The 25,415-nt window shown below is 40.8% G+C and overlaps 1 protein-coding gene across 3 annotated transcripts in view; it reads right to left on the bottom strand.

Moving 5' to 3' along the window:
- Nucleotides 1-25,415, bottom strand: part of SLC44A1 (solute carrier family 44 member 1) — a 200,485-nt gene that overhangs the window by 105,154 nt on the left and 69,916 nt on the right. For all 3 annotated transcript variants that reach the window (XM_082695097.1, XM_082695099.1, XM_082695098.1), the window contains exon 4: nt 3,177-3,313. In XM_082695097.1, coding sequence (XP_082551223.1) covers nt 3,177-3,313 — 137 coding nt within the window. The remainder of the gene's footprint in view (nt 1-3,176; nt 3,314-25,415) is intronic.

Here is a 25,415-nt window from a genome sequence, read left to right as displayed (position 1 = left end):
CATATCCAAGAAATTATTGCCAATGTAATGTCATGAAGTTTCCCCCTATGTTTTCTTCTAAGAGCTTTATAATTTGCTCTTACATTCCACTCTGTCATGGATTTTGAACAATTCTCTCTTAGAGGTTTGGAAATTTCCCACATAAACTTAAAATCATCTACTCCTTCCAAATCTAATATGCATCTCAAATGATGGAAAGACAAAAGGGGAAGAAAGAACGTAAAAAACAGACAAAGAATTCTCTCAGTGGCAAAAATAATGTTGGAATTAAATCTTACCAGGTCCAGTATTAGGTCACCAATCCAAAGAACAATACAGATTTTTGTTGTTGTTGTGAGAAATTCAAAATTTTCAACTTAGGGCTGCTATTAAAATAAAAGTATTTAGGTCCCTCCACCAAAGGCTCCCTTCTCTATTATAATTTCATAGTTTTTCTATTGCCTTTTAAAATATTTATCTTCTCTATCCTCCACTGCTGTGCTTCTTGATGCTGCCATTATTAATACTTTTTTTTATGCCTAACACGTTGACTTATTTTGCAAACAGCTGCCTCAAAAGCCTAAGGGTACCCGTGTAGTTGGGCATCAATTTAAGAAGTCTTTTTTCTGGAATAATATTTATTCATTAATATTCCTGAACACCTGCTTTGTGTAAGACACTGTGAAAAAAAAACCAAGCTGTAAAACTCAGCAAAAAGGTCTTATAAACTGGCCATAATAAGCCATACTCAGTGTCATAATCACTTAGAAGGATAATGGCCTGGAAATAAACAAACCAGCAGGGCAGCATGGGGCATTTCTCCCCAGTGGGTCATCACAGCAGGCAATACAGTTGGCAAGGAACTAACTCTCTTATGGCCCTCCAGCTGACATGTCAGGTTCAAGGGACCAAGACTCACACCCAGTGGGTTCAAGAAGACATGTTAGAAGATAGTTTGACACTAGATCCTAGCTTTGAATGCCAAGGAAAGGCATACAGTGTTTTATTTTATTTATTTATTTTTTACCTCTGAGTAAGTATTATTTTACTTATTTCTGAGTAAGGGATTAATAGGATTGAAGCTCTAGCAACATTAATACAGCAGTAATGTAAGGAGCTAGAAGTAGAGAGACTGTAGGCAGGAAGACTATCACATTCCTTTGGGGGAACAACATTAATAGTAGTAATGTAACAGCAGTTTTATATAAATAAATATATATGTCTATATCTATATCTATATCTATATCTATATCTATATCTATATCTATATATTTAGCAATTTACTAGTTGCCAGATACTCTTCTAAGCATTTTTCATGTATGAGGTCCTTGTAACAACCTATGAAATAGTTTTCATGCAAATATTATCTGCTTCTCAAATAGGGAAACTGAGGCATCTAGTGATCAAGTATCCTGCCCAGGGTCTTGTGGCTACTAAGTGGTAGGACCAACACTGAACCAAGATAATCTGGTTCCAGAGACTATACTTTTTTTTTTTTTTAAGATTTTATTTATTTATTTGACAGACAGAGATCACAAGTAGGCAGAGAGGCAGACAGAGAGAAAGGAGGAAGTAGACTACCCAGCTGAGCAGTGTGCCTGATGTGGGGCTCGATCCCAGGACCCTGAGATCATGACCTGAGCTGAAGGAGGAGGCTTAACCCGCTGAGCCACCCAGGCGCTCCCAGAGACTATACTCTTAACAATTCAACACCATCATCTTCCAGAGTGTACTGTGTATGCTCACACTGTCTCAGATTTTAGAAAAACCCAAAAGGGGTAATTCATTTCTCCCTCAGAAACCTGATAATGACAGGTTTTTTTTTTTAATAATTAGACTTAGCAAATCAATACAGATAAGGATATCATGTGGGAATAAAAAATGAGATCTTGAAGGGTAGTTGGTACCTCTTTATTTAACGCCCACCAAGTGCCAAGGATTCATGCATCATCTTATTTAATCCTCACAACCATCTATGAAGGAGGCATTGTATTTAATTCATTTTTTTTTCAGATGAGGAAATCTAGTTCAGAAAGACTGTACCTTCAGTCCCTCATTACAGAGCCAGTTAGTGGGACAGCAGCAGAATTAGAATCCAGAGTCACATTAATCTCATGCTCTTCCCACTACCTCACGCTGAGAGCATGAAATGACAGGATAAGAATATGGTCAGTCTGGAAGGATGCTGTCCTTCTGCCCTCAAAAGGCCAGCAACCCCTAGGGAAGACTCCAGATCCGTGCAGAGGTGTGTGTGCAGCTATGTTCCTAGGCTGTCTCTTTACCCAGCTAGAAATTATACCGATGGATGCATGAGTCAGCCCTTATTCTGAGGAACCAGAACTAGCCTGTAAATTCAGGCAGGGTTAAAAGTCAGCTCTGGGGATTCCAACACACAAAATGCAAACTTAAAGCCTCATGAAGTTCAAAAACACAGGCTAGAAGTTTGTGACCCTCCACGAAGACAGGTTAAAAATAAAATTATCTGAAGAGAACTGAAGATAGCACGTGAAAGTGAGTAACCCAAGGGAACGGAGTCAGGGCTAAGGAAACTATGTTTGTTTTCTCAGCTAATCCCTATATGTTTAATCTCAAAGTTTCTCAAAACCTTACCCTTAGAAAAATCCTTATGAGACAATATTAAATTTAAAAAAGCAAAACACACTAACACACTTGAAAGATGGTGGAATTTTGGGTTTTACTTCATTTTCCTTTTCCTGAATTTTTTAAATTTCGCATACTAGGCATGTATTACATTGTTCTTCCAGGGATAAAAATAAAGTATACTAATTGAAATACTTTTAAGCAATACTCAGGAAGAGAAAAAGAAAAAACCCAATTTCACGAAGAGTAGTTTCATAATTCCTAAATGTGCAAAGACACTCCATCAAAATCACCTGAGACATTTGTAAAAACAAAACAAAACAAAACAAAACCAAAAAGAAACCAAATTTCCAGAACCCAAAGACCTACTCAGTCAGAATTTCCCTGGGCTGAACCTAGGCATCTGGAGTTTTAACAAGCTCCCCAGGTGACTATCATCTTTTTCATCAAGGATGTCCAAAAGCAGTTTCAATTCTCTTTCTCTTTTTAAGGCTCTTTGATATTTCTTTAACACCAGTTAGACTGGAAGGCAAACACAATATTTAACAGTGAGAGCAAGTGACCAGGGTGAGGACTCGGATGGCCTCATGTCTCACCATTCATCTCTGCAAACTTCTGAACATCACTTAGGGTTTTCAGTTCTTGTCTTGGACATGCTGTCACGCACAGTGCTATAGACTTGATCTTCCGGTTTATCAAGTCCAGATTGCATGGATCCAAAAAGAACACATACCTAAAGCATGGACAAAAATACCGAGATGTTATTTCACAAGAACACATTCTGGTTCACTGCCTAATTTAACTACGCCTAAAAGCAAAGAACATCTGTGCTAGTCTATACTCCTTCACAAATTTTATCAAAGAGGAACAGATATTTCACAAATCTAATCACAGATTTTCTTTTTCGTCAATTGTTTGTAAATATACCATTAACAGTAGGGACCGGAGGAAATGTTTGTCATGATGTATTTTTCCAACATTTAAATTTTTGTAATGTATACTTTATCATTAGAAGTTATTTTTTAAAATAAGTAGTTTTATTTTTTGCCGAACTTGTGCCTTCAGAATCTCCCAAGACTGCTATATAACATAAATTGTAGTTTCTATATAAACTTATGTAATAAAAATAATTATATACAAAATATAAAATTATAAAAACAGATATATAAACTTTTATTAATGAATATATAATTATAAAAATGAATTGTAAAATTATATAAAATTGAAATATAAAGTTGAATGGAGGCTTGAAGGAAATACACCAACAATTTAACTGCAGTCATCTCTGATGTTAAAATAAAATGATTTTAATCTCTTTCTTCCACTTCTCAGAAGTCTCATTTTCTAGAAAATGTAGATGACTTTTGAATTGAGATAACTACAGTTGATATTGTTTACTAGAAGGTCCATTACATTTCAACAAAGTAATGCCCAAAACTTCAATTATCCCTTCTGTATTCTATACATTTATATTTTCAAAAAGGAAAGATCCATCAGAAATTACACTGAGACATATATTTTTTTTAAATGTTAAAAAGTAGGGTGGTTCAGTCGGTTAAGCATCTGCCCTTGGCTCAGGTCATGATTCCTGGATCCTGGGATCAAGCCCCACATGGGGCTCCCTGCTCAGCGGGGAGCCTGCTTCTCTCCTGCCTGCCATTCCCCCTGCTGTGCGCTCTCTCTCTCTCTGTCAAATAAATAAATAAATAAATGTTCGTATGTATGTATGTTAAAAAAGCAAAAGAGATGACAGACTGTAGATGTTGTTATCATCTGCCCAAAAAGAAAGTAAGAGCCAAATACTCTTGAGAAAAGCAAAGTCTAATGTGGAGCAACAGAAGGGGTACAAATAGGAATGCCTTCATGTCAGGGAGGAGTTAAAGAGCCTCTAGCACTGGTTTCCATGCTACTGGGTCCAAGGAAGGTTTTATGAAATCATCTATTTCCTAACAGCTTTTCCCACATTGTTAAACGCTGTTTGCTTTGCTATATAAAATAGGATTCAAACCAGGGAGTAAAACCAAATAGAAGAACTAGGTGAGAAAACTGAAAAGCAAAAATATCGGAGGCCCTGGGTGGCTCAGCTGGTGGAGTGTCTGCCTTCCGCTCAGGTCATGATCCCAGGGTCCTGGGATCGACCGCCATGTCGGGCTCCTTCCTCGGTGGGGAGCCTGCTTTTCCCTAAGCTCCTCTCCCCTGCTATGTGCTCTCTCTCCCGCTCTCTCTCTGACTCCCTCTCAAATAAGAAAAATCTTAAAAAAAAAAAAAGAAAGAAAAAATATCAAGTCAATACATACACTGGGACAGACAATATAAAAGGATACCAGAGGGGTGCCTGGGCCTGGGTGGCTCAGTGGGTTAAAGCCTCTGCCTTCAGCTTGGGTCATGATCCCAGGGTTGTGGGATCGAGCCCTGCATCAGGGTCTCTGCTCTGTGGGGAGCCTGCTTCCCCTCCTCTCTCTCTCTGCCTGCCTCTCTGCCTACTTGTGATCTCTGTCTGTCAAATAAATAAAAAAAAAAAAAATTAAAAAAAAAGGATACCAGAAAAAAATGAAATATTAAAAGAATAAAGTGTATATGTTGGGGGAGGGGGACCTGAGTGGCCTTTGCATGTGAAGTAATATTGCACACAGCAGGGATCAGGGACCAGGAACCCACACAAAGGTCAAGGATCAGCTATAAACCACCAAACTAAAAAAAATAAAAAAGAATATTTTGTAACTGGGCTAGTGGCCCCAATATCATTTATGTTCTACATAGATAAAAGGAAAGAAAGAAGCCAAGCAGAAAGGTGTTATTTGGCAGTGGAAATCAGACTGCTCCTGTGCCTGATGGTTGGGAAGGAGCGCAAGGAGGAAACTTTCTGACCACCTTTGTATAGAAGCGAGTGCTCACTTACTGATTCCTCTCTATCTGTCCTGTGTCTGGGGGTGAGTATGTCCCGCCTGGGGCTCTGTGCAAGGAACAGCAGGAAACACACAGGTCCTTGAGGAAGGTGTCATAAAAACTTGGGAATCATTAACTACCACCACCATGGATACTGTCAGCAATACCCATAAAAATAATGGTAGTCAACATTTATTGAGTACTTACTACGTACTAGATGTTATATTCATAAACCTTTTACACACATCAACTCCCTTACCGCACAATCCTCACAACAATCCCGTCATCTGTTTTTGTTGGGGTCGGGGGGGGGTGGGCAGTGGAATTGGGGTGGGGACAGGAGTTAAGTGCACAGTTCTAAGTGATGAGCAAAGCCTGCAGAAATACCTGGAAAAATCACATGACAACAGAAAAAACGGGCTTGGGGAAAAGGAGAGACTGCCACAGGCTCCTAGGGCCTTGGATCAGTGACACGGACTTTTATAGCCTGCTGAGAACAGATACTTTGGCTGATGGTCCTGCAGGATTCTGCCCCCTCCAGGACCAAAAGTGTCCTCACTATATTCCCAGCTTTCTCTGCATCTTAAAGCACACTCTTGATTTAGCCTAGTGACTGGGCAGCAGCCTTGTACCAAGCCTGGATCAGACCCATCTGAGCCTGCTTTCTGGTTCTCTTTCTTAATAGTTCTCTGACTTTGGGGAATATATTTATCCTTCTGAGCCTCAGTTTCCTTATCTATAAACTGCACATTCATGACTTTATTTGATCCTCACAACAACTTTATGAGCTAGAGGCCATTACCATTCTACAGAGGACAAAATTGAGGCCCCAAGGGACTAACTACATGGCCCAAGAGAGCTAGTAGATGCCAGAGCATGAATTCAAACCTAGTCCTTCTGATTTGGAGTTTCACCCTGTGTCCAACCTGCTCAAGCCCCAGAATATTTCCTATAAAATGATAAATCATTGTAACTGTTCTATATTAACTCTGAGTATTTCTTCCACCATTCTGAAGTTCGTTCAATCCATGGCAACGTGTTCATAAGTAATTAAATTTTAACTAAATGGCATTTAACTGAATATTTACAGAGTAGGAAAAGTGCATGTGTCAAACAGACAAATTTATGATTCATTAAAACTGCACTTTCTTGCCTTTTGATTTAAAAAATGCCCTTAGTCAGGTAAATAAATCCTTACATTAGTTTCAGTTTTCACTTCAAACAAAATGAACTATATTTGCCAATTTCATTTTTTTGAAATGAAACAAATACCCAGCTCTCAAATAAGCATGACATTGGCAGACCAGATTATTTTAACTAACAAATTTACCAATGACTGGGTTTTTTTTTTTTTTTTTTAAACCAAGAAAGCGAAAGGCACCAGGTAAGAGGTTATAAAACACCCTAAAAAAGGTTTCTTGAAACAGCCTACCTTGACTCTGCCACGGGGTAAATGGCTGGGAAGGGGTTGGGGTACTTGGATTTGTGATTACATGCCCTCATTTCAAGGTGGAAAACCACAGTCACAGATAAACAGTAAACTGGAGTGAAAAGCAAATTTTCATCTCTATCCTCAGTGAGTCTTCTACTAGACCTACTAACAACTTGAAAGCAGCTTTAAGTTTCACATCCTGTAGAGGAGTGGGTATGAATAAAATACCAAAAGTGGGAATGAAAGTAGGGAGAGACGCAACAAGAGAAAAACACTTTTCACCACTTGAACAGCCCAGACACCTGTGGGCACTGGCACATATGACAAGCATACAGCATCATCACACAGTATCAAGAACACATTTGCAAAGAGGACAGCACAATAACCCAGGCGAGCTTTGAACTTCAGAGTTCGAGGAATGGCAAAACACGTGGAAGGCTGAACTGTAAAGCAAACACTACAGAGGACAGCAGGTAAGATGTGGAAGTATGTATTATAGTCGAGATGGTTCCTGGGAACTAAAGACGAGAAACAAATAAATTAGTTTTTGACCGCAATTCTTGAAATAACAGCTTATCCCCAAAAAGACAGCACAGGAGAGAGATCTAAAGAAAATGTCTATCTACACAGTAAACTTGTGGGCACAGATGCACCAAAGATGAATACAGGGCCGCAAGGCATGACAGCTCAGGAAAAGGGACAAGAGGTACAGAAAGAGGTGACTTTTGAAGCTGTGCTCAGGGCAGGGCAGTGAACACGGAGTAAGCCAATGCAGAGACAGAGCCATCCAGAGATGGCTCACACTGGTTTAAACTTCTCTTTTGCTTTCATGTTCTTCAAGGAAGATAGGGCAAGGTGGAGAATATAAGATATGCCAAGAATTTACTTTGGGCCACCAAGCATCTTTGGCATTGTCCTCACACATCCTAATTCAACAAGAGGGAACTGGGATTTACAGTTGGGCTAGCAACCAAAGGCTACACTGCCTTGAGCCCCAAGGGACGGACTCCGAGGGCTGCTCTTCCTGCCATTGGTCCTCCAAGTAAGAATAAAGGTAATGGCGAGTGAATTACAGAGCAATCACACAGTGATTGATCTCTACATGGTGAGTTAGGCTCCCATGAGAAGAATTACATAGGATGGGGCCACCTGGGTGGCTCAGTTGGTGAAGCATCTGCCTTTGCTCAGGTCATGATCTCAGGGTTATGGGATGGAGCCCCACATTGGGCTCCCTGCTCAGTGGGGAGTCTGCTTCTCCCTTCTTCCCTCTGCTGCTCCCCCTGCTTATTATCTCTCTCTCTTTCTCTCAAATAAATAAGTATTTTTTTAAAAAAGAATTACACAGGATAACATGTAAACACTTCATTCATTCAGCAAAGACTACAGAGTGTTTATTACGTACCAACTCATGGGCTAGGCTTGGAGATACAAAATTCATTAAAGAAAAAAAAAGTTCTTAAATGCAACTAACTTAACAAGCTAGAGAGGAAGAAACAAAAATGCAGTCATTCCAAATCACGTGATGGGCGGCAAGGTTGAGATGGCAGAGGAAACCGTGTCATTCTGCACAGAGCATATGGGGTTAGAGGAAGCAATACAGAGCAAGAGGCAGTTTCTAAGCCGTATTTTGAAAATGAGCAGGAATTTTCCAGACAGATGGGGAAGGGAGCGTTCTGGGCAGAGGAAACTGCATGTATAAAAGGAGAGAAGCATGAAAGAGCATATTTAAGGAACTTGCAAGTAATTTGATAAGGTGGACTCCGGGACGGGACATCAAAGGGCTGCGCCCAAGCAGAAGCGGGGGGGCTGGAGACCGAGGCAGCCTTCGACTGCGCAGACCCAGACAGCCGCGGCACCCAGGGTGCGGCCTGCGGAACCCCCGGCGTCACCAGCCCCTCAGGGCGGAGGCCGCAGAGGGGAAGGCCGGGGCGCCCGTGGCGGGGCTCCAGAGCCGAGCCTCTGCCATTAAATTGCCTGCAGCTGCCATGGCAACTCTGCGGCAAGGCTTTTTGGAGCAAAAAGTGGCAAACAGATCCTCGTCGGCTGGCCACCTCCTGCCAAACTTGGCTCCTCTCCTCTCTCATCAGGACGGAGGCCCGGCAGCTGGAAAGCTGGCTGCAAAACCCCTCCGTCCCGCGCCTTCTGCGTTAGCGATTCTGGACACGCGTTTTTTCCCCCAGAGGAGAATAAAAATGGAGTCTGATCATTTTTCCAATTATTACCTCGTATCAATTTACAATTTATAGCCCCTCTCCGCAGAGCATGCTGCCATTAGTGAATCACACCGACACGGAAAACACAGCCACCTCACAGAGGCTCAATAGGACTTGGGAGAGCCTGGTCTCCGCTCCACCCGCCGTGGAACCGTGCCCGGAGGAGACCTCTGACTTCCTGTGCGGGTGCCAGCAAGGCCAGCCCAGTCATCCCAACGGGGTGGGACCCAACTGCACCGGGAAGGGCTCTGTTACACAGGACAGAGCTATGAAACCTGCATACGCAAGTCCCTAAAAAACCCCAAACGACCCCAACACACACCAACCCAACAAACTGAGGTAACACACCATAAACTGAAACCCTGTTGGCCCTCCCCTTTCTGGAACAAAGCCAAGTGGAGAGAGAGAAATATGTTGAAAGCAGTGATTTATCTTCAAAACTGTCACTCTACATAGGAGCTGAGAGAACAGCACAATGCTCACAACGCCCCCAAGACGGCAAGAAGACTAAGGAACAGAGAGAAAGGGCAGAGGTGAACTGTGGGCGACCTGACCCGTGAGGGTGAGGACAGCAGCGCCCCAGTCTCAATGAGGAAGAGGCAAAAACGTCCCCAGAGGAAGCACTTGATAAAGAAATGCCTCCCCAGCCCGGCAGCCTTCAATGCTAGCACGTCTGTGGCCCTTGATTCACAGGTAACTGCTAAGCAGGGAAACTCCCATAGTCATTTCTGGTAAATGCACAGCATCGAGAGCTGAAAACAACCTCCAGCTGTGGAGGGAGCCCAGGGATCAGAGGAAGACAGCGACACTTGGAGATGTTAACCCATCTGACCTCACCTCGCGCAGGTCTCCTTTCTGTCCCTCACTCTCTAGCTCACCCGCACCAAGAAGCCTTTGCACTTCTATCTGCCTGGAGCGTTCTTCCTCCAAAGAGCAGCACAGCCACTTATAGACCCCTCACTTGCTTCAAGTCCTCAAGCAAAAGTCACCCTCTTAATGACAGTGGGGCAGCCGCCCATCTGAAATGCTTCTCTCCACTCGGATGGGCGTCATCCATCTTTCCTGACTTCTGCTTCTCCTTAGCACCTACACTCACTAACAACTGTATATTTTACTTATTTATTGATTTATTATCTGTCTCCAGCCATAGAGTATCAGCTCCCAAAGGGCAGAAATATTCTTCATCACTATATCCCTAGTGCCTAAAACAGTGCCTGGAATAAAGGAGTTCCTAACTTATTTGTTGAATTTATACATGGGTTAACTGTGTAAGATTTTGCCAAGTGGAGGAGCGGGTGGAGGGAAGGTAAGGAAGATGATATTTTAGGTAGAAGGAAATAGTCTCATTCACTCCACAGAAACTTATCAAACACCTCTGCCAGGTGCAGGGCTAAATACGGAGTCACGATGCCATGATAAGTGAGACCAACACAAACAAGTGTTTCCCTTCCCAGCACTGACAGTCCAGAGAGAGTAAGGAGGTAATTACAAAAGCATGTAAATGCTATTGCAGAGAAAAGAGGATAAGAGAATGCCTCCAGAGGGCCCCATGAATGGACAGGTGTCCAGAAGGAGGGAAATCTAAAGCCAGGACCTAAAGAATGAGTAAGAGTTTGCAAGTATGGAGGAAAGGAGGCAAAAACAGGGAAAGAAGAGCACATGAAAAGACATAAAAGTGAGACACAGCACGGTGTAACTGAGAAAATGAAAACCATCATGACGGTTGAAATGGACTGGGATAAAGAACCAGATGGCCGGACAGGCAAGCTGGAGCTGGATCACAAAGGCCTCTCAGGTGGTATCAAAAAGGTCAGAAACTTGGGAGTTCATCCTAAAGACACTGGGGAGCCACTGAGGGTTCACCAGCTGCAATGTGGGGAATGAATTAAAGGCGAGCAAGAGAGAAAGTAAAGAGACTGAATCTCTACCAAGGGGATGGCTTCGACTAAGGTGGGAATGGGAACAAAAATGAGATTTTGGAAACACTGAGGCACAATTAAGAAAACCTGATGACTGATTATATGTGGAGGGAAAGAAAGAAATTAAGCATGATGCTTATTTACAGAAAAAAAATTAAGAAAGGAAGAAATTAAGAATGATCTGGTTTAGGGGCGCCTGGGTGGCTCAGTGGGGTGGGGCCTCTGCCTTCGGCTCAGGTCATGGTTCCAGGGTCCTGGGATAGAGCCCTGCATTAGACTCTCTGCTTGGCAGGGAGTCTGCTTCCTTTCTCTGCCTGCCTCTGCCTACTGGTGATCTCTGTCTGTCAAATAAATAAATAAAATCCTTAAAAAAAAAAAAAGAATGATCTGGTTTAGACTAGGGTAGCAAGGGCATTCTGGTTTGGACTCCTGTTCAGTAAGACATGCATCTCAGAAGGAGGAATAGAGTCTGGAGGGATAAGATCACGTTCTAACTGTAGATGGTGTGACTCTGGAGTATCTATGGAGCATCCAAGTGGACCTAGACGTTGGCCAGAATGCTCTGGCAGAGAAATCTGGACAAGAGATAAAGACTGTGGAATTACCAGCATATAAATTATAACCTGGCCCAGGATACATGAGATCGTGAAAGGGAGTGTGCAGAGTTGAGATTCTGATCCTTCGCAAAATCTGTGACCCTCTTGAAATTGTAAACAAAATTTGGTGTACAAATTCACAGGCAGCTTCCTGAAGAGAGATTACTTACTTATAGTTTTGATCAGATTGCCAAAGACCCCCCAAAGAGGTTAAAACTAAAGTCAAGTACGATGAGCAGAGAGCCAAAACAAAGGCAGGGAACTGAAAAGGCATGAGGATAAATGATTCTATCATCTAGCTAAGTGTCTGCCTACTCCTTATGCATATACTGCAAAGGGAGAAAGATCCCCAGCATGGTAACCAAGAGCTTGACAGCAAATAGTGTTCCTCATACTAAACTGAGACCAAGGAGCAAATTAAAACACCTTTCTTTCTTTCTTTTTTTTTTTTTTTTGAAGATTTTATTTCTAAGCAATCTCTTTACCCAACATGGGACATGAACTCACAACTGAGATCAAGAGTCACATACTCCACCGACTGAGCCAGCCAGGTGTCCTTAAAATACCTTTTAAAAGTCAGTCACAAGAACTTTAAGTTCTTGTTAAAGAAAAGTTCTCTATTTACTCTAGTCAACCGGAGTAACACCCCAACCCCAAGTTCACTGGCAATACTACACAGTCACGCGAACCATTCTCAGAATCAGCTTGTTCCAGCACTCAGGCTGAGAAGTAGTATGTGCTGATAGTCAATGACCAGAGATCTATTTTTCTCTTTAGTTTAATAGCTTTATTGAGCTATAATTTATGTGCCATAAAATTTACCTGTTAACTGTACAGTTCAAAGTTGTGTACAATTCAGTTCAATTAAATATTTTTAAGTATATTTCACAGAGTTGTTTATCGCCACAATCTAATTTTAGAACATTTCATTACCCCAAAAAGAAATCTCATATCCATTAACAGTTATTCCCCATTCCCTCACTTTCTAACCCCAGCCCTAGGCGACCATGAATCTATCTCTATAGATTTGTCTCTTCTGGACAGCTCACATAAATGGTATCCTAGAATATATGGTCTTTTGTGACTGGCTGCTTCTACTTAGCATGATGTTTTCATGCTTTGTCTGTATCATTCCTCTTTATGGTTGAATAATATTATGTTGTATGGCCAGAACACATTTTGTTTATCCATTCATCAGTTGGTGCACATTTCTGTTTTCCCTTTTTGGCTATTATGAATAATGCTGCTATGAACATTTGCATACAAGCCTTTCTACGGGTGTATGTTTTTATGGATACATGTTTTTATTTCTCTTGTATAAATAATAAGGAGTAGAATTGCTGGGTCATATGGTAACTCTGTATTTAATATCTTGAGGACCTGCCAGACTTTTCCATAGCAGGTGCTCTATTTAATGTTCAGACCAGTAATGTACGAGGAATCGAATTTTTCCACATCTTTGCCAACACTTGCACCTATGTGTTTTTTACTACACCCATTCCAGTGAATGTGAAGTAATAACTCATTGTGGTCTCGATTTGCATTTCCTTCATGACTAATGATGTTGAACATCTTTTCATGAGCTTACTGGCCATTCACCTCTCTTCTTTGGAGAAATGTCCTTTCAAATCTTCTGCCCGTCATAGACTTCTTTTCAGTCTTTCAGAAGGACAGAGTAAGACAGAGACAGGCACTTGATATTATCACAACAGTATGAAAAAATTGTAAGAGAAAATAAGAATGAAAGTAAAGGAAGAAAAGAAGTTAGGAGAGAAAGTACAGGAGTCAAAGAACTAATAAAGGTCAAAGAATGGCTCCAAAAGGCAAAGAACACACAAACCAGAAGGAGAAAAGGCTGTGGTCAGAGTGGGGAGTTCTTGAATTAGTCTGAATTGATTTTATAGGTGGAGCGATAAAGGGTGATGACCAGAAACCAAGCTGTGACTACAGAAGAGTGAATCCTGAAAGCCCCCCACCACAGAGGAAATTCAGAGTTCCCAGGGCTAGATTGAGAATGAGACAGAATATGTGAAAGTGCTTTGTAAACTCCACTAATGCAAATTGGGCTAAATGAGCAGTTTTCCCCATCTACGTTAAAAAGGGAAGAAGCTCTGGTAAGTAACTTTGAAACTTGTTTTGGAAGATTATAATAATGAAAATGATTGTAAAAAATAACAGTTAACATCTATGGTTCCAGGCAGTATGTCAAGAAGCATACATCATTTATCGTATTTATTCCTCCAAAACACCCTAGGAAGTAGGTACTACTATTATTTTTATTTTACAAATGAAGATCTTTAGGTCACACATATTAATGTAATTTTCTCCAGTGTCTGTCATCCATGGTAAAAATGTAAACCATCATTAATTATCTGTCTACTGAATCTACCCTTACGGATATATCTCCAATTACATGAAAAATCTTACCCACCATAGAAAAACTATAAGTCCTCTTCTCAAGGTACTACTTTTATCTTTACATCAGAGAATCAAGTTTTTTGACAATCAAACATGCCCACCTTGGTACTACTTTACTCCTTTAATGCTTCAATATATAAATGGTTTCCTCTCCATAACAAAAGTATATTTGTTTTAAAGTATGGCTCAATCATTAAGCATCTATGATGGCTCACATCATGATCCCAGGGTCTTGGGGTCAAGTCCCATGTTAGGCTCCCTCCCTGCTCAGCAGGGAGTCTGTTTCTCTCTCTGCCCCTTCCCCACCATGTGCACACTCTCTTTCTCGAAAAATAAAATCTTTTTAAAAATAGCTTTAGATGGGGCACCTGGGTGGCTCAGTGGGTTAAAACCTCTGCCTTCAGCTCAGGTCATGATCCCGGGGTCCTGGGATCAAGTCCCGCATCTGGCTCTCTGCTTTGCAGGGAGCCTGCTTCCGCCTCTCTCTCTCTTTGCCTGCTTCTCTGCCTACTTGTGATCTCTGTCAAATTATAAAAAAAAAAAAAAAAAAAAAAAAAAAAAAAGCTCTAGATGTCGTTTCCTTCATATTATCATTCAACAATGTCTTTCGTTAAACAGTGATTGCTATTAGTTTTTATTTTACTTGATTTCTCCTATGCTACTATCAGTTTATTTCTTGTATTTCTATTTTGTTTCCGTCACTGTTATTAACCTGCATTTAGGCAGGCTCGTTAATATACTTGGGAGTAAGTGTTGGTTTTGAACAGCAAAATTTCTTTTTGTTCAACTCTAAGCTACACAGTCACTAATTAGACAATGAGTGATCCCCTGCCCATTACCTGTTTTGTTTGGACAATACACTAACTGCCCAGATTTAAGAATCAGAAGATCAAGAGGTGCTATATGGCCAGAATGTTGTGCCCCCAAATTTCATATGCTGAATCCTAACTTCCAAAGGTGGCTGTATTGGGAGTCTTTGAGAGGTGACTAGGTCATGAGGACGGAGCCCTCATGAGTGGGGCAAGTACCCTTATAAAAGAGGTTCCAAAGAGATCCCTATCTCTTCCTACCATGTGAGGACACAGGGAGAAAAGTATTAGCAATGAACCAGAAAGAAGGCCTTCATGAGAACGTGATCATTTCAGTATCTTGACCTTAGATTTCTAGTCTCCAGAACTAAGAGAATTTAATTTCTGTTGTTTTTAAGCTTCTCAGTCTGTGATATTTTGTTGAAACAGCCTAAACAGAGTAAGGCGAGAGGTCATGTGTGCTCCCCTACTCTCCTTCCATCAATAGCTTACTGGCCTTTTTTTTTTTTTTTTTTTAAAGATTACTGGCTTTTTTGAAAACGGAGCACCACTGGGCCATCCACCCACATGCCAAAAATCAGCTAAAACCAAATAGAAACTCTCCTTTCATTGGGCACACACATATCAAGTTCAGAGTGTCCAACATTCTCTATTATTTTATTCCCAGCCCACTTATGTGATTTATAGTGACTGCCTACAGGCCTTTAAATATGCAAACTTTGGGGGCAGGGTGGCTCAGTTGGTTGAGTTTCTGCCTTCCGCTCAAGTCATGATCCCACAGTCCCTGGATCAAGCCCCCGTATCAGGCTTCCTGCTCAGTGAGGAGTCTGCTTCTCTCTCTGACCCTCCCCATCTCATATTCTCTCTCACTCTCTCCCTCCTTCAAATAAATAAATAAAATCTTTTAAAATAAATAAATAAGAATCCAAACTTTGCTGAAACCCACAAGTTCCCCTTTCTTCCTTCAAAGCCAGAAAGTCCGTAGTTAATTTGGTGTATAGCTCTCTGCTCTTTTATCCCCATTTAACTGTCTTACAATATATGCTTCTGATTCTAATCCTCTCAAATTATTTTGAGAACAAGAATGATTTTTAAAATGTTCTCCCCTGAAGTTCTTTCCTGCTCCTTTATTCTGAGATTTATACTATCAATCAAGTCCAATTCACCATCCTATCAGGATATTAACTAGTATTGTATTAAATCTCTAAATTAGATTTGTTAGTACTGTCATTTTTATTATATTAAGACTACTCAGCCAGGAGTAGATTATATTCTCTTATTATTTGTTTTCTTTTCATTCTATTAAAGTATTATAATTCTCTGTTTTTGGCCCTGTATCTTGTTAGACTCTGTTTTCTCATGAAACAAATATTACGTTTTTCATTATATTTTGTCTAGTGATAAAAAAAAAATGACTGAATTGAGTTAGGTGTATGTTTTATAACCCATGATTTAAGCATCTCATTTCAAGATATGTTTTTGTCAAATCCCCTAAACATTCAAGTTATAGTCCCTTGTCGTTGGTTGATAGTATTATTTTTATCTCTACTGACCTACACACACTCCATTTATCTCTTTTATATAATTTGTTCCAACTAGTTATTTAAAACAGTATTATACAAGACGTGATACCCTTCCTTTAATATTCTCCGTAATACTGGTATCTGCCACTACTGGAAACGGCATCAGCTTCCTTTCATGCCCTCAGATTTAAAAATCTTTTTTTTTAAACAAAGGTACCAAGGTTATTCAACAGGGAAGGCAGTATTTTCAATAGATGAAGCTGGAATAACTGGATTTTTCTATGGAGGAAGAAGACAAACCTTGACCTTTTCACACCATATGCAAACATTAAATCAAAATGGATCATAGGCATAAACATAAGAGCTAAATACAAAACTTTTAGAGGAAAATGAAAGAGGATGTCAGCTACCTCCATTTTGACCTCAGTCTGTACTTTCTGATTAAGTTCTTCTTTCTAGCTTATCTCTTAACTCAGGCAAAAGACCCTGCAGGCAAAGCATCCCCTGATGGGAACCAAAACTACCCCCTTGAGCAGGAAGGACTGCCCCGAGTCAGCAAGACCCCACGGGACTGACCCCAAGACAATGATGACCTGACCTTTACTGCCCACCAGCATGTACCCGCCCACCTTTGTCCCATATTCTCCTTATATAAACCTAGAAGTATTTTCAGCACTTTGAAGACAGTCTTTGAGACATTAGTCAGCTGCCTTCCCGGTGCTGGCCTCACTGAAATAAATTCCTTTCTTGTTTCCCCATCACGTGTCTCTCTGCTTTTGGATTTTGTCAGGGGCAAGGGGCCGAACCCGGTCTGTTTGGGACCCCTGGAGCCAGGGGCTCCTGCGCCCCTGTGCCCCTGCTACAAAAACACAGAAACAAATCTGTATGACTTGGGATTACACCAATGACTTCTCAGAATACAAAGAACATGAGCCATTAAAAAAATATACATCTTTGTGTGTGTGAGTGTTTTAAATGTATCTAATAGATAAATTAGACTTCATCAAAATTAAAAACTTGCTTATCAAATGATAACCATTAAGAAAACAAAAAGGCAAACCACATATGAGAGAAATACTTGCAAAATGTATACCTGACAGAAGTCTTATAAACAGAATATATAAAGAACTATTAAGACTTTTTAAAACAAATCAAGTTGTCAAAAAATGTGCAAAAGATCTGAACAAGTACTTTACAAAAGAAGATGTATGGATGGTTAACCAACACTTTAAAAAGATGCTCACCATCACTGGCCACTAAAACATGTGAATTAGAACCACAAGGAAATACCATCACATGCACATGTGACCAGCCTAACCTGGTCTATTTGGAACCCTTGGAACCAAGTCCTCTTGTATCCCTACCTACCAGCCACATGGGAAATGCAAAATGGTGCAACACTTCCAGAAAACAGTTCCGCAATCTCTCATAAAGTTAAACATAACCTCATCATGACTCAGCAATCTCAAACCTAGGTATCTATCCAAGAGTAATGAAATACATATCCATACAGCATCGCATGCATAGATTTCCAAAGCAGTGTTAGTTACAATAGAACAAAATTATTTTAAATAAATAACCCAAATATGCAAAAAGTAGTGAACAGACAAGCAAAATGTGGAATGGAATACCACTCAGTAATTAAAAAGGAAGAAAATAGGGGTGTTTGGGTGGCTCAGTTGTTAAGCATCTGCCTTCGGTTCAGGTCATGATCCCAGAGTCCTGGGATTGAACCCTACATCAGGCTCCCTGCTCAGCGGGAAGCCTGCTTCTCCCTCTCCCACTCCCCCTGCTTGTGTTCCCTCTCTCGTTGCCTCTCTGCCAATTAATAAAAAAATAAAATCTTAAAAAAAAAAAAAAAAGAAAATAGGAACAAACTATTGTTTAACAACATGGATCAATCTCATTAACATTATAACGCCAAATTAAAGAGGCCAGACACAAAACACAATATACTGTATGATTTCTTGCATATGAAATTCTTTAAAGGCAAAACTATACTATCAAAATGCAGATCAGTGGTTGCTTGGGAACAAGGATGGGAGAAGAACTGGCTACAAAGGGATATGAGGCAATTTTCAGGGGGCAACAGACATGTGGATTGTGATAGAGGGCGAGTGACTATATACAGTTACCAGTTACAGTAAATTATACCTTAATAAAACAAAAAGAATATTTCAAATTTCATCTTGAAAAATGTACTTTACAAAATCCAACTTAAAGAGTCCCTAATTAAGTCCCACACACTCAAAGTATGCAGTAAAGTATTTAACCTACTCAGAGAAAGGTTTTTTTGACTTTGCTCTGGGCAAAGGCGTGTCTTTATTTGCCAGGGGCTTTGGGTCATAGCAGATAGTCCAACCAGTGTGGTTTAGGGCATGGGCAGGCCACACCAGATAGAATTTAGGGCAGTAGTTAACCACTTTTTTTCCTTTTCTTAAGATTTTAATTTTAAGTAATTGCTACACCCAACATGGAGCTCCAATTTACAACCCGAGATCAAGACTTGCACGCTCCACGGACTGAGCCAGCCAGGTGCCCAAGGGGTTGACCACACTTAGACCTGCAATGTCATGCAGACTAGGAGTTTGAGTGATCTTGTGTTTTCTGCTTGATAAGAGGGGTTAGAGATGGAATCAGCCTCCTGCACAGTGAACTATACCTGCATAATGAAGCCCAATAAAAATTCTGAATACTGAGACTTGGGTGAGCTTATCAGTTGGCAATGTGCCATGTGTGCTGTTACATATCAGTGCCAGCTAAGTAAATGTCCTGACTCCATAGGGAGAAAACAATGAACGCCCCGCCTTGTGTACTTCTCTCATTGGCTGGTTTTAATCTGTAGTTCTTCCCTGTGAGTATAATAGATTTCACTGAGTTCTGTGAGGCTTCCTAAGTATGGTCTTATGGCCCACTCAACTTGCAACTGGTCTCAGAAGTAAAGGTAGCCTTAGGGACCCAAATTTATAATTAGTGTCAGAGGTGAGGGTGGTCATGTATGGACTGTGTACCCTCCCACTTCTCAGTTGCCTTCATAACCAGGTCCCGATAAATAAATAGATGGCAAACTAATGACTTTAAAATTCACAGCTGAAGTGGTTAATAATTATCTAAAATATATTACACAGGTCATTATCTATGAGCTTACATACAATGACAAGAGCTTTTTAGAATCTTTACAGTTGCCTGCTTCACCTGGAACCAACCCAAGTAGTGAAAGTCTGGATTGAGCATGTATAATCAGCTGTTTAATGTAGCTAGGGGAGGATACACACTGAAGCAGGTAACACAGAGAAACCAATCACCCCAACCTTGCCTCATGGCATGCATGCCATTTCAGAATTCTAAGTGGCTTTTTACTTCCCTATTCAGAATCTGCAAAACATTTCAGGTTTCAACTCCTGTATGTTCTAAGGTATGTAACTGAATCTCTTCTTTCAAATTGCTAGCAGTATTATCCATAGCAAGTATTATCCTAAAGTTAGATTTATACTAGTAACACAGATGTTACCTTTGTAAAAAGTTTGAAAATTCAAGCTAAAGAGTGGCACGGGTCCCAAAATATGGCCAAAAAAAAAAAAAAAAAAATTTCCAAAGCTGCCTCCATAAATTTGCCTTCAGAAAATTTACCTATCATTTTTACACCTTCTAACATTTTTCCATGAAAGAAAAATAAAGTTTAGGGGAAAGGGCATAAATAACACTCTTAAGTTTCCATTTAGAACATCCGAGGTGTTACTGTTTTCAAATGCTTATCAGCTTGTGACAAAATGAGTTCACAAATGCAAGTTCACACGGAGTATCTACCTTGGCTTCTCTTCTTTGCATTGAGCCAAGTAGGAGAGGTGATATTAATGTTAGAATCAGAGACTATTTGACAGGACACAAAGAGGACAATGCTTTCCCCCAAAGCCAAACCAAACTCATCGAAGGCTTAAAATATCTCCATTTGTTCAAACCTATCTCTAGCTATAGGAATGAGCAGGTGATCTATTGAGCTGCTCTGAAGAATACCCTGAACACTGTAAAACCCAAGCATTAGCAGTGAATGAAAGGCACTCCTCTCTGAAGTCTCTGTAAGTCCATGAGATAAGAGTTAGGAGCTCTTCATCGCGGGTACCAGTTTTCAGCCAACTTTAGCATGTCCTACAGAACTCCAACCTGTACACAATGTTCTTCAGCCAATGAGAACAAAGCCTGGCCTTCTAACTGGAATTCCATCCTCACAAGAGATGGGCTCTTGAGCTGCAACGTGGCCCAAGAACCCACATGACCATCCATTCACCAGTTTCCACCCCCATCACCGCTCCAGAAGCCTACTTTATTTGATTTTCCCCTTTGCTAGAAGGCAAGTCCTGCTCAGATCCTCCAACCCAAGGCTCTAAAACCCTACTTCAAATGACTGTCCCTGAACCCCGAGTCACTGGCTAAGAAATCCTTCCACCAACTGGATGATCTAGAACCAAGATGCTACCCTGAAGAACGGGGGGAGGTCAGGGAGACTTAAGCATGAGAAGGATCTGGCTGACTGTTGCTAACTGAAATGGACCATGAAACCCAGAATATAGGCTATAGGATATACAGGCTGCCTCCAGAAACTGGGAATGACTCCTCGTTGACAACCAACAAGGAAATGTGATCTCGGTCTCACAACCACATGGAACCGAATTCTGGCCAACAGCATGAATGAACTTGGAAAAAGATTCATCCCCCAGAGCCTCCAGAGAGGAACACAGCCCTGCTGATATTTTGTTTCAGCCTTGTGAAACCTGGAACAGGGTATCAGTTGAGCCTTGCCACACAGACCTCTGACTTAGAATGTTGTTGTTTCAAGTCACTTAATTGGTGGCTATCTGTTAACAGCTGTAGTAGCACCTAATACAGCGGTGGTTCCAGGGCCACCACCAAATTGCCTTCAGATTGTTCGAAGCCTTCATAGATTGGGTAGGTTTCAAAGTTCCTTTAGTTGTAACTATTAATTTATATAACCCACCCTTTCTTCTCTAGTGTATTCTACTAAAAGTTCTTCATCTGTAAATGTTCAGAGGGGAATGCCTGGGTGGCTCAGTCTTGGTTAAGAGTCTGCCTTTGGCTGGGGTCATGATCCCAGAGTCCTGGGATCAAGTCTCCCATTGGGCTCCTTGCTCAGTGGGGAGTCCGCTTCTCCCTCTGCCTGCTGCTCCCCCTGCTTGTACGTGCATGCACACACACACACTCTCTCTCTCTGACAAATAAATCTTAAAAAAAAAATTTTTAATCTTAAAAAAAAAAAATCAGAGGTAGAGGCCCTAAAAGGTAAAAAAAAAAAAGGGGGGGGGTAACTGGAATCATTGTGTAGCTCACCAGGAAATAATGCAAAGAGCACTAGATCGCGCATTTAAGAGTGGGTGCTAGTCCTGATACTATTGTTTCATCAAGCCGCTGATGTATCCTAAACCTCAGTCTCTGTGATCTCCAGAGCCCTTCCACTACGTACATTCTATGCTGTGGATTTCTGGGGAATGAAACAGTTGAAAAAAAGAAGTAAAACTCGCATTAGATACCCTGCCACAGGTAAGGAAGGTAATTGAAAAAGGTCTCAACAAAATGCCCCCTAGAGATTTTACTTCCAAATGTATGCCATCAGCCGCCTCAGACCTCTATTTCCTGTACATCCTGTTAATACTGATTATCTGAAATCTGAGAGGCATTTTATGGTCAAAGAGCCTTTATCAGTGATTGGGGCTTTAAATGGCTTCCTTAGAGGAAAGATAAAAAGATAAAGAATAAAGTTAGATTTGTGCAAAAAATGTATCTTTGGAACCTCTAAGAAAAAAATCAATACTGATATGTGAGACCTATCTCACGTACATCCTTACGGAGAAAATTTCTTAAGAGTCACAAAGAAAGAGTCACTAAGCTCTGTGTTAGGATTATTTGCAGGATGGAGAAAACATTTCTAATAAGTGATATAATACCTACGTAAGAAGGATTGAAAGCAATTCTCTACCTACCCACACCTGGCTTTCCAATAACCTATGCACCCTAAGAGTCACTGCCACCCTGCCATAGCCTCTCCCACCCCAAATACCCATGACAAAGGTGACATCCATAGTGGAAACACTTCTCCCCTCCTCCAATCATCTCCCCAGGGGCCAACAGAGCTAGATGCTTTGCTCTAGTACAGTCCCCATATCCACAGATCCAGGTATCTTAGAACTAGAAGCAGCCCTATTCTATCCAAATTGATATGGAGGACAAGGGGCTTCCCCTTTGGGAACAATTTCTATAATAATAATACTCTAAAAATTGACACATACACTGTAAAGCTAGCTTTATGGTTTTGAAAATGGTAGGCAATGTAGAACGTAGAAGAATGGTGGGTTTTGAAAACGGTAGGCAATGTAGAATTTTGGAATTGTCGATCAGAGTCCAAATATATTATTACTACCCCATCCCCCACAGCCCCCCCCCCAAAAGACTGTAAGGCTTACACTTGTTCTCTAGCATCTCTGCTACATAATAATAGCTCAACTACAAAACAAGTCATTTTCTTCTCTGAGCCTCAGTTGGCACTCAACCAGTATTTGATGGGGTGGTTTACAGAGGTTACACTCAAGGCTTACCAGTATTTGACAGGATGTTTTAAGGTGGTTACACACTAGATAATCTTGAAGATCCCTTTCACCTCTGACAGTCTATGATTCTAAGATAAATGAGTTTTCTGAGTTAAGTGAGCCTCAGAATCTTATTTATAGCAGTTTCTATGCAGAAGGGTTGTATATATCTTAACCAATTTAAAAGTAAACTTTGGGAACATAATCCATTTGAAGTTGGGGTCTCCCTGTAGCTCATAAAATATTATCTGCCATTTTCCTTTACATCTTTCTTACTGCAGTAAATATATACTATCAGGTCAAAAGTATTACTTGAAGAAAAAGAACACATTACAATTAGAGTAAGAAGGCAACAGGGGCGCCTGGGTGGCTCAGTCAGTTAAGTAGCCAGATCTTGATTTTGGCTCAGGTCATGACTTCAGGGTACTGAATCAAGCCCCACCTTGGGCTCTCTGCTGGTGGAACCTGCATAAGATGCCATCTCTTCCTCTCCATCTGCCCCTCCCCTTCTCTGTCAAATAAATAAACCTTAAAAAAAAAAGAATGATAAGGCAATAAAATAGTGCCTTTTCTTTACCACTAATAGAATCCTATAGTCATTTTAGAATCTTAAACTTTTCTTTTAAAGATTTTATTTATTTGACAGAGAGAAGCAAGAGAGGAAGCACAAGCAGGGGGAGTGGGAGCAGAAGAAGCAGGCTTCCTGCTAAGCAGGGAGCCTGATGTGGGGCTTGATCCCAGGACTCTGGGATCAAGACCTAAGCCGAGGGCAGACACTTAACAACTGAGCCACCTGGGCGGGCACCCTGACATCTTCAACATTTTTTGAAGATTTTATTTATTTATTTATTTGAGGGAGAGAGAGAGAGGAAACACATGAGCAGGGAGAGGGGCAGAGGGAGATGAAGAAGCAGGCTCCCCGCTAAGCAGGGAGCCCAAAGTGGGGCTTGATCCAAGGACCCCAGGATCATGACCTGACCCAAAGGCAAATGCTTAACTGACTGAGCCAACCAGGCGTCCCTGAAATTTTCTAATTAGAAGAGGACAAAGGCATTTCCCCTTGCTAGTCTTCTTCTAGCTTTGTTGCTTCCTCTATTACTGCAATTCAATAAGCCCCTATGAAATAACTCTCAGGTGTTCAAATCTGGGAGCTATATAAAACATGACACTCCAGCAAGACACAGTTGGGCAGGGTGGCAGAAGACTTTAAGATGCCCCAATTATTCCCACCTCTTGGAATTCACACATTGGTGTAATTCCCTCCCCTTGACTTTGGATGGAAGTTGTGACTTGCTTCTAACAAGTAGAATATGGCAAAGCTGACAGGACATCACTTCTATAACTATATTACAAAAAATTTAACTTCCATCTTGCTAGCAGACTCTACTAATACTATCCCGTGCTAGCTTTGAAGTAAGCCACCATATGGAGTAGCCCACATAGCATGCACTGAGGTGGCCCCAGGCTTATGGCCACAAAGTGCTAGGGATCTCTGTCCAACTATCTTGAAAGTGCTGCCAACTATATGAGTTTGGAAGGGGAACTCCCAGCAGAGCCCCAGCCCTGACCAACACATTGATTTCAATCTTGCTAGACTCTCTGAAGCAGGAGACCCAGCTAAGCTATACCCTATTCCTGACCCAAAGAAACTGTGAGATAGCAAATGTATCTTATCTTAAGCCACTAAGTTTATAGTAACATTGTTACCTAGCAAATGATAATTACTACAGGCAGAAGAAACACACATTGTAATTGGAAAAGGACTTTGAGGCAACAGAAAAACAAATTTGAGATAGGTAAGTTTGGGTAATAAAAGATCACTAAGGGATAAAGTTTGTTTTGAAATGAAGAGCTCAGGACACCTTAAGTCTTTCAAGAATTCAGATTGGCAGAGAGGGAGAGGGGACAGTACACAGGAAGAATCAGTATCTTGAACACTACTATTACACTGAGAAACAGTGGGAAAGGACTGAAGAGATACAATGGGTCTAGATCAGTGGACTCACCTTTAATACTGTACACATCAACAACACTAAAGTAAATGCTCTTGAGCAGGGAAATAAACATAAAAAGTGTTTGAAAGAACTTAATCCTATCACAGCATAAAGGATGGAGAAGATTAGAGATTAGAAGGCCAAGAATAGATATGCTAGCACAACAGTTGTCCTGAGGTCAACAAACATGTGTGGTAAAGAGACTCACACTCCCAAATAACCAAAGATGCGCATATTAAAACTATGAAATGGCATTTCTTGGTTAACCAAATGAGTAAAAAAATAAAAACTAGTAATACTAGCAAAGATAAAGCAATCTCAGACATTGGCGGGAATGTAAATGGAACAGACTTTATGGAAAGCCATATTCATCAATAATTTTTATTAATAATCTTAAAATAATCTTAAAATATTTATTAGTAGTCTTTTTTTAAAATTTCTTTCTTTCT

Source organism: Mustela nivalis, assembly GCF_964662115.1.
Source record: "Mustela nivalis genome assembly, chromosome: 13".
NCBI lineage: Eukaryota > Metazoa > Chordata > Mammalia > Carnivora > Mustelidae > Mustela > Mustela nivalis.
This window is presented reverse-complemented; position numbering and strand designations above follow the sequence as displayed.